The 10,235-nt window shown below is 36.3% G+C and overlaps 1 protein-coding gene across 1 annotated transcript; it reads right to left on the bottom strand.

Annotated features, from left to right (window-relative positions):
• Nucleotides 1-168: 168 nt before the first annotated feature.
• On the bottom strand, nucleotides 169-9,850 carry apmap (adipocyte plasma membrane associated protein). Its single transcript, XM_016524721.1, has 9 exons — nucleotides 9,606-9,850; nucleotides 9,385-9,501; nucleotides 8,665-8,780; nucleotides 8,234-8,326; nucleotides 7,378-7,494; nucleotides 5,145-5,319; nucleotides 4,858-4,992; nucleotides 3,045-3,237; nucleotides 169-1,366 (listed from the first exon to the last, which is right to left on the bottom strand). The coding sequence occupies exons 1-9, from the start codon at nucleotides 9,695-9,697 to the stop codon at nucleotides 1,157-1,159; spliced, it is 1,248 nt and encodes a 415-aa protein (XP_016380207.1). The 5' UTR covers nucleotides 9,698-9,850; the 3' UTR covers nucleotides 169-1,156.
• Nucleotides 9,851-10,235: the final 385 nt, after the last annotated feature.

Here is a 10,235-nt window from a genome sequence, read left to right as displayed (position 1 = left end):
TTAACTGATGGACTGGAGTGGTGTGGATTACTTGTGGATTATTGTGATGTTTTTAATCAGCTGTTTGGACTCTCATTCTGACGGCACCCATTCACTGCAGAGCATCCATTGCTGAGCAAGTGATGGAATGCTACATTTCTCCAAATCAGATGAAGAAACAAACTCATCTACATCTTGGATGTCCTGAGGGTGAGTATATTTTCAGTAAATTTCAGTGAACTATTCCTTTAAGCCAATTTATTTTGCTTTCCCATCTACGCAAGATTGATTGATTTAATTTATTTTAATTTAGCATTGCTCTTTTTTCCTCACTGTTGTCCAATCAAGAGGGCCACAGCTCACCATTTGAGAACCACTGTTACAGTATATTATTGCTGATCATTCTTATAGACAACATATAAATATGAACTGAAAACACGCAGATACTTGTGTAAAGGTGTGCTAAATACTACAAAGCCAGCATCATTTATCAGCCGAGAGTGACGCAGATCTCATTTCAGCAACATATACAAACAGTGATGAAGACACATAAGCACAAAATAAGGAATTAATACTTTCAACCACTCAATTAAAAATAAACCAAAACATTCAAACACTGGAGCATTTTTTTAAACCAGAGATAATTATAGCGGTATGTTTCAGCAGATTCATTTTATAATGACATTAACATACCCTTTCACTTCCCACAAACAGCATCTCAATGCTGCCACCAACGGAAATGATTATTGTTTTTTACCAGTCATCTTGTTTTGTATCACAGCGCCTTTAAAAAAAACTTTTGGCTGCTCTATTTTAAGGGCCAGACAACGGTCGGTGCAAATAATACAACTACAGAAACGGCATAATTTCTGTCACAAGGGGGAAAAACAAAAATAGTAATGGCACTTCGTTTGATTTAAAAAACAGCCTGCCAGAGAGCTTATTATGCTAAAAAAAATAAAGTCGCCCACATGGGTTAATGGAACAAAAATACAGGCGTCTGTCAGAGCTAAATGAAGAGAATGGTGATCAAATGAAGGGACTGTGTTGACTGTAATATGGAAGATGTTAATAAGTCTTGTTGATGTTTGCCAATGTTAATTGCTTCAAAATCTGTTAGTTTGGAAGCCAGGGTGAAATGACTCAAGTGGAGCATCTGTTAGGCTCGTGACGTGTTTCACACTTTGCTCAGATCCAGCTTGCACAGATACGGCGAGCGGAAGGAGCCCAGGTACAGGTGGCCGTTGTACTCGTGTGCCTCGCTGATGTAGGCCGCCACCATGCCGTGTGGGTCGTGGAGGCTGCGCACGCATATCCCACCGTCCTGCAGCTCTACCACCAGGCTATAGCGCGGCACAAACTTCAACAGAGTATCTTGACTGAAGAGCTGAAAACACACAAAACGTGAAGCATATCCATTTCAGAAATGCATATATACAGTAAGGTTGTGACGGTGAGGAAATTTTCCCACTGGTTAATCGACGTGTGACAACACCGATAGTACCGGTATCACCACGGTGGCGTTCCCTCTTTTCCTGGCTTTCCTTCGCTTTTAAATAGCTTGTAAAAGCGGTGTGCGCATTTTACTTTCACTTTCAAATAGCGGCAATTCGGCGTCAATTGCTTGAATGCAACAACAAAATACAACGTCAAACTCACTTTAGCCTATATATAAAACATAGAACTTTTATTAACAAAATTGTTCGTTTTAATTTTCTCTCTTTTCCTCGCTTTCCTTCGCTTTTAAATAGCTTGTAAAAGCGGTGTGCGCATTTTACTTTCACTTTCAAATAGCGGCAATTCGGCGTCAATTGCTTGAATGCAACAACAAAATACAACGTCAAACTCACTTTAGCGTATATATAAAACATAGAATGTTTATTAACAAAACGAATAAAATTAAACCATGCTATAGGGCAGGCTATGCCTAATATAAAATAACAAGCTCGACTCGCTCTCCTCACTGGAGAAATGAAATCTGATCTGTGATGCGACTGTCGTTCGGCACGCTGCATTGAGCAGCCGTGTTCCGTTTTTAATTGTAGTGTCTGTTCTTTTACTGAACTAAATGATTTTTATTACCATAAAAAATCAAAACGACGGTGGGCAAGTGACATAACCAGTGTTGGGGCTTAACACCGGTATCACCGTCAGCACCATCTATCGCGGCAAGCCGAATATACAGTAGGAGTGTGTAATATATAAAAACCAACAAAAACAAAACAATTTTCAAAACCAACTAGGATAGTCAGACAACTAAGGCAACTGTTTCCTAAGAAACGTTCACATTGGACTTGTTCTTGAATGAAGAAAAAAACAGCTGGATGGAGTGTGTGACATCAAACTACTTTTTTTTTTGTTTTAAACGTCCATTTGTCAATTTGAAAAGTGATTTGTTACTGTTAAATTTAACTATATTTTAAACCATTTAAATAACCAGTGATTGTACAAATGTTTATCTATTTGTCTTTTTGAAATGTGATTTATTTTTCTGTTACATTTCATTTAAACAACTGAAAAACATCTACTGTATAAATGGTCAATTTACAATAAACAGCTACAAATGTCTATCTATTTGTCCATTTGAAGTGATTTATTATTTTACCTTTACATTTAACTACATTGTTAAAGAATTTAAATAAATGGCTGTAAATGCCTATTTAGCTGTCTAATTAAAAATGTATTTATTTTACTGTTACATTTAACTACATTTTAAACCATTTAAATAAACAGCTATAAATGTCTATTTATTTGTCTTTTTGAAATGTGATTTATTTTACTGTTACATTTAAATCAAATTAAACAATTTAAATAAACATCTACTGTGTATACATTTCCATTTTTTTGTCAATTTGAAAAGTGATTTTTGTATTTTTCCGTTACATTGAACCTTTTTAATAAACATCTACTGCACAAATGTCTATTTTTTTCTACTTAAGGTGACTTATTTATTTTGCGGTTACATTTTTAAAAATTTGTAAACTATTTAAATAATAATCTATAAATATTTGTCATTTGAAAAGTTATTACATGGTTTTTTAAATAATAACCATTCATAATTATACCTTAAATATGAGCTTCTTTAACCAGGGTCTTTGAGACAGGAAGTCAAGCATGGAGAAGCCAGGGCTGGGTCGCACAGTGGACATGGCAACCCAGTATCCACCTGAAGAACTGCGCCGAATATTGTCAGGAAATCCCGGGAGGTTGTCTATAAATGTATCCATACCTCCTTTATTGAGACCAGAAACATGAACTCTGTGAAGAGAACGGAGCACATATTCAATATGCAGCACTGAACAAGAGCAGTGACAGACTGATATATCAGCTAAACCCATAAAGCACTCTGTTTTTTGTTTTTTTTGAGACTATTAACATTGGAGCCAATAGCAACATAACAATTTTGGTTTCAATTCATCAGCAACCCCTCAGTTAATCTATGAGAAGAGCTAGAGTCAACATAAAACTCCTGATTTAACCAGACCATCCCAGATGAGCACGGGGTTACAGTGCATTAATATGAAAGCTTCTGCAGCACTGAGACCACACTCTCTTTAGTAAGAGAAACATGCTATGCATCTCTCCACACAGGAAGCTTAATGATGGAGCCTGTTGCGTTGGCAACTGCATGCACTCATCATTTATCCAGGTAAGGAGAGCAGCCTGTGCCTCGAGCAGACATGAGCCATCAAGCAGCAGTGAATGAGCACTACGTGATTCAAGAATTCAGCTGTGAGAGGCCATAAAGAAGTGACGGGAGAACTGATGTGCCTTAGCTGACCTGATAACCAAATCAGCCCAAAGGTAGGAACATAATGTTTCAAATTACATTGGATGATCAGTTTTCAGAAATACAGATGGAAAAGAGATGCACAGCAATTTATTAGCCAGATTTGTATTAGGAAGCAAACATAAGCATCTCAAAGATGTGGAACTTGCCTTGAGGGATGGAAATAGACTAGTGTTCAAAAGTTTGGGGGGATTTTTTGATGTTTGTGGGGGAAAAAAAGTCTCTTATGCTCACGAGGCTGCATTTATTTGATTAAAAATACAGTAAAACAGTAATGTTGTGAAATATTACAATTTTAGAACACAGTTTTCTATTTGAATTACATTTTAGAATGTAATTTATTGCTTTGATGCAAAGCTGAATTTTCAGCATCATTACTCCAGTCTTCAGTGTCACATGATCCTTCAGAAATCATTCTAATATGCTGATTTGTTGCTCAAGAAACAATATCCATGTTTAAAACAGGTGTGCTGCTTTTTTTGTGTGTGAAAACCATGATCCACTACCATTCAAAAGTTGAGTAAGATTTAAACAAAGAAAGTAAAGCAATTAATACTCTTAAGGATGCATTAAATTGATCAAAAGTGACAGTAAAGAGACATTTATAATGTTTAAAATTTCAAAAACTGTTCTTTTGAACTACTTATTCATCAAAGACAATGGAAAATGCATCACCGTTTCAACAGTGACAATAATAAACAATGTTTCTTGAGCAGCAAATCAGCATATTAGAATGATTTCTGAAGGATCATGTGTCACTGAAGACTGGAGTAATGATGCTGAAAATACAGCTTTACATCACAGGAATAAATTACATTTTAAAATATATTTAAATAGAAAACAGTTCTTTTAAATTGCAATAATACTTCATAATATTACTGTTTTACTGTTCAAATAAATGTAGCTTTGGTGAGCATAAGAAATTTCTGTCAAAAACATTAAAAAGACCTTATTTCTAACTTTTGACTGCCAGTGTACCTCTAGTTTTGGGATAATAACATCCCATGTTTCCAGTAGAATCATTAAAAAAAAAAAGTTTCTGAACAATCAATGACCAAGGTAATCAAAGAGCAGTTCGTGAGCATCACCTCCTTATTCTGGCCATTGTGGTTTCAGCCACCAGAACAGACTCCTCATCAGGGAAGAGCTGGATGCCGTTTGGAAACCTCAGGTTCTCCATCATCACGGTCACTTCCTTGCTCTCCGAATCATACTCAAGCACACTGGAACAACCACATGAACAACATCAGCCACTGTACAAAACCATCATTTTCTATGAAAACAATCAGTGATTCACACAATGCACAATCTTCCAACTAATAAAAGCGTAAAGTGCAAAAACCCGTGAAAATCAGATGTGCCATGTCCCAGTTACCGTCCATCTGCCGTGGCTTCCATGATCAGGTGCGTGAAGTCTCTGCGCTGCCATCTGCTGCTGGAGTCAGTGAAGTACACCTTTTTCCCATCCTGAGTTACATCCAGATCATTGACAAAACCCAGACGTCGACCACCGATCATCTTCCCTGTGCTCACCAGAGATTTCACCTCACCTAAAAGGCAAAAAGTGACAGAGCGGTTTTTTTTTTTGGAGCTTGACAAACATTATTGTTGTAAGAGTGGTGTAAAAATGCCTCAATTCCTCCATTTGTGTTTCATGGGAAAAACCAAATAACTACATACAGGTTTGGAACATGTGGCTGAATAAATAATCATAGAATTTGTATTTTTTGGGATGAATTATTCCTTTAAATGAGTACTGACATTTTAAGGCAGAATATGTGGATTCCCTTTCCTTACCTGTGACAGGATTGACCTCAAACAGTCCCAAATAGGCATCGGCTACAAGCAAAGTGCCATTGGGCCCCACACGGATTCCCAGAGGACGTCCACAAGTGTGTTCATGCTCTCCAGAGCCTTTGAATCAGGAAACAAGAGACTTGATGGATATTCAACACTAATGACAATAGCATTTGATATTGGAATTATTGGAATGATATCTAATCAACACAACTCAATTAATATATAAATCTACTGATGTCAAATAACTGATGAAGCAAAATGCTTGAGCTAGTCAACAATTAAAATTCTAAGCACATTTTATGTTTGTTTCCACTGTGTCAGCAGTTTACTACACAACCAGGCAAAAGAAAGGAGCATATGATGCAAAGCTGAATTTTCAGCATCATTACTCCAGTCTTCAGTGTCACATGATCCTTCAGAAATCATTCTAATATGCTGATTTGTTGCTCAAGAAACAATATCCATGTTTAAAACAGGTGTGCTGCTTTTTTTGTGTGTGAAAACCATGATCCACTACCATTCAAAAGTTGAGTAAGATTTAAACAAAGAAAGTAAAGCAATTAATACTCTTAAGGATGCATTAAATTGATCAAAAGTGACAGTAAAGAGACATTTATAATGTTTAAAATTTCAAAAACTGTTCTTTTGAACTACTTATTCATCAAAGACAATGGAAAATGCATCACCGTTTCAACAGTGACAATAATAAACAATGTTTCTTGAGCAGCAAATAAGTATATTAGAATGATTTCTGAAGGATCATGTGACACTGAAGACTGGAGTAATGATGCTGAAAATACAGCTTTACATCACAGGAATAAATTACATTTTAAAATATATTTAAATAGAAAACAGTTCTTTTAAATTGCAATAATACTTCATAATATTACTGTTTTACTGTTCAAATAAATGTAGCTTTGGTGAGCATAAGAAATTTCTGTCAAAAACATTAAAAAGACCTTATTTCTAACTTTTGACTGCCAGTGTACCTCTAGTTTTGGGATAATAACATCCCATGTTTCCAGTAGAATCATTAAAAAAAAAAAGTTTCTGAACAATCAATGACCAAGGTAATCAAAGAGCAGTTCGTGAGCATCACCTCCTTATTCTGGCCATTGTGGTTTCAGCCACCAGAACAGACTCCTCATCAGGGAAGAGCTGGATGCCGTTTGGAAACCTCAGGTTCTCCATCATCACGGTCACTTCCTTGCTCTCCGAATCATACTCAAGCACACTGGAACAACCACATGAACAACATCAGCCACTGTACAAAACCATCATTTTCTATGAAAACAATCAGTGATTCACACAATGCACAATCTTCCAACTAATAAAAGCGTAAAGTGCAAAAACCCGTGAAAATCAGATGTGCCATGTCCCAGTTACCGTCCATCTGCCGTGGCTTCCATGATCAGGTGCATGAAGTCTCTGCGCTGCCATCTGCTGCTGGAGTCAATGAAGTACAGCTTTTTCCCATCCTGAGTTACATCCAGATCATTGACAAAACCCAGACGTCGACCACCGATCATCTTCCCTGTGCTCACCAGAGATTTCACCTCACCTAAAAGGCAAAAAGTGACAGAGCGGTTTTTTTTTTTGGAGCTTGACAAACATTATTGTTGTAAGAGTGGTGTAAAAATGCCTCAATTCCTCCATTTGTGTTTCATGGGAAAAACCAAATAACTACATACAGGTTTGGAACATGTGGCTGAATAAATAATCATAGAATTTGTATTTTTTGGGATGAATTATTCCTTTAAATGAGTACTGACATTTTAAGGCAGAATATGTGGATTCCCTTTCCTTACCTGTGACAGGATTGACCTCAAACAGTCCCAAATAGGCATCGGCTACAAGCAAAGTGCCATTGGGCCCCACACGGATTCCCAGAGGACGTCCACAAGTGTGTTCATGCTCTCCAGAGCCTTTGAATCAGGAAACAAGAGACTTGATGGATATTCAACACTAATGACAATAGCATTTGATATTGGAATTATTGGAATGATATCTAATCAACACAACTCAATTAATATATAAATCTACTGATGTCAAATAACTGATGAAGCAAAATGCTTGAGCTAGTCAACAATTAAAATTCTAAGCACATTTTATGTTTGTTTCCACTGTGTCAGCAGTTTACTACACAACCAGGCAAAAGAAAGGAGCATATCCACTGTATCAAATGCCTCTATACTTTCATAAAACATTCAAACATCTCTATGAAGGACTTTAATATGTTACATTACATTAATGCATGTCCACTTTACATGTATTAATGTAATGCACCAGTGAAATAAATCAATAATACATTTATAAATAAATAATAAAAGATCATAAAAAATATTAATAAAAATAATAAACGATTATAAAAAAATAAAAAGTCATAAATGACTTGACTTAAAATTAAGAACATAAAAAACTACTGAAACTTATTATATATTATAAATTAAAATATACTAAAAATATTATAAATAATATATATTTGCTAGATTTATGCATTTTCTTTTATAAATGTTAACATTACAGTTTACTAAAATTACAAAGCTTCATGTCTTGTGCAACAAAGCCATGAACCCGAGCATTTCAAACACCGAGGTCACTCATGTTGAAATCCCACATTACACAGCGCTTGAGGAAATAGTCCAGTATCTGTGGTTTTCTTACCACATGGTGGCTTGCCAAGTGTTGCTAATACATGAATGCTCCTTCCCTCGATTTTGACGATCTTTCCATCAGCCGTCCCAGTGTATAAAACATCTGCAAAACAAGAATGATTCAGAAACATTACATGCTGTCATTAAAGCATACCAAATATATTATTTATATTTAGTTATTACATTTTCTTGTTTCGTTTTCTTTTAAGTCTCTCTGTTTTTAAGATTTTTATATCTTCATACTTCCTTATATACTGTCACAGACAGTGTGCAAGCATGCAATACAAAAACACCTAATCAATCACACACTCCTAGTCAACTCAACTTTCATCTATTTTGGCCTGTGCAACCGCAGGCTATCCCTCAGTGCATGCTGACAAACAGCTGGGACAAACTGGGTGAAAGGTCACGCTTTGACTGCATTGCATTGTAAATACTGACCTCCAATGTTAGCAAGGGATTCTGGGCCGATAAGCAGATCCTCAAACAGTCGCTCTGCCTGTCTGAGTTTTAGGTTGGGCTCGTAACAGCCAGTCATCAGAGGTGGTTCATTGAGACTAATTATTAAACACAAAAACAAAGACAGACATCAGTCAAGTCTCATGTTCATCTGTTGAGATGTTTGCGCTGAACTGAGAGCCGTTCTTCCAGGAGAAGTCTGCAGGAAATGAAATGCCCTACATATCAACTGCAGAGGCATCAATTATTAACTATTGTCAGAACTAAAAGAGAAATGAGAAAGCACGGTGGGACTTGGCTTAAGATATTAATATTGGATTTTGTCATGACTCTCAAGAACATTGTGGCAGCAGATCAGATCAGAACCAAAAGGGTTATATTGGATCAGATGGAAAATAATTATTAAAGAGGTTTTCCATCAGGATTAAAGGAACGGTTCATAGAAATATGAAAATTGTGTCTTCATTTCCTCTCACTCATTCCTTTCTGTTTTCTGTGAAACACAAAAGGAGATCTGCAGCAGAATGTCCGAGGTGCTTTAAAAACAAACAAACAAACAAACAAACAAACATAAAAGCAGTCCATATAATTCATGTACTATATCTTCTAAAGTCAAATGTCAGTCTGGTGTGAGGAACAGACATTATTTCTAATGTCAATTAAATTCATATATATATATATACAAATAAAAGGAAAGCTCACCTGAACACCTCTGGTTGAATGGGAGACTCCAACAGGAAAACGACCACCAGCAGTGGGAAGAGCAGGAAAGCCACTAATGTGAGTAATGTCACACGAAACACCTTCCCACTGTAAGTGCTACAACACACAAACACCAACATGGAAGTCAGGGAGGCTTATTTGAAGAGGACACATTTCACACAATTTAAACTGAATTAAACAGGCAGGTAGGGCTGTCTCACCTTGCGCTTTTGAACTGGGGCTCATGGGTTTCATCTGTAATTATTTGAGGTCTGTTCAACCTCCTGAACCGCAGTCCTTCGGGCTCATTCATTCTGTTGTAGCGTCGACTACTAAATAAATTAAATAAACGCTGGTTCAACAAACGACGAATTTATACGCTAAATTACATCCCAAAGCCAGCGAAGTTCATTATAACGTGTACGAGACTCACGCGCGAATCCCGACAGCACCAGCAACGCGTAAACAGAGAAGATTTCAAATTAAAAGTCTTGCGCAAACATGTTAGCCAGCAAAACAACTAAAATATCGTACAGTAACTTTAAACTGGTGTTAATAAACAAACAACAAACATGTTAGCCAGCAAAACAACTACAATATCGTACAGTAACTTTAAACTGGTGTTAATAAACAAACAACAAACATGTTAGCCAGCAAAACAACTACAATATCGTACAGTAACTTTAAACTGGTGTTAATAAACAAACAACAAACATGTTAGCCAGCAAAACAACTACAATATCGTACAGTAACTTTAAACTGGTGTTAATAAACAAACAACAAACATGTTAGCCAGCAAAACAACTACAATATCTTACAGTAACTTTAAACTGGTGTTAATAAACAAACAA

The sequence above is a fragment of the Sinocyclocheilus rhinocerous genome, unplaced genomic scaffold (assembly GCF_001515625.1).
Source record: "Sinocyclocheilus rhinocerous isolate Xijiao unplaced genomic scaffold, SAMN03320098_v1.1 scaffold780, whole genome shotgun sequence".
Lineage (NCBI taxonomy): Eukaryota > Metazoa > Chordata > Actinopteri > Cypriniformes > Cyprinidae > Sinocyclocheilus > Sinocyclocheilus rhinocerous.
Note: the sequence above shows the minus strand (reverse complement) of the source record. Positions and strands in the feature narration are given on the sequence as shown.

Excerpts from the sequence above, each read along its gene's own strand:
- apmap (XM_016524721.1), bottom strand. The coding sequence starts at position 9,697 with ATGAATGAGCCCGAAGGACTGCGGTTCAGGAGGTTGAACAGACCTCAA. Across the intron at positions 8,327-8,664 it reads ATCCCTTGCTAACATTGGAG|ATGTTTTATACACTGGGACG; the intron begins GTCAGTATTTAC and ends CTTGTTTTGCAG. Across the intron at positions 5,320-7,377 it reads TGAGGTCAATCCTGTCACAG|GTGAGGTGAAATCTCTGGTG; the intron begins GTAAGGAAAGGG and ends TTTGCCTTTTAG.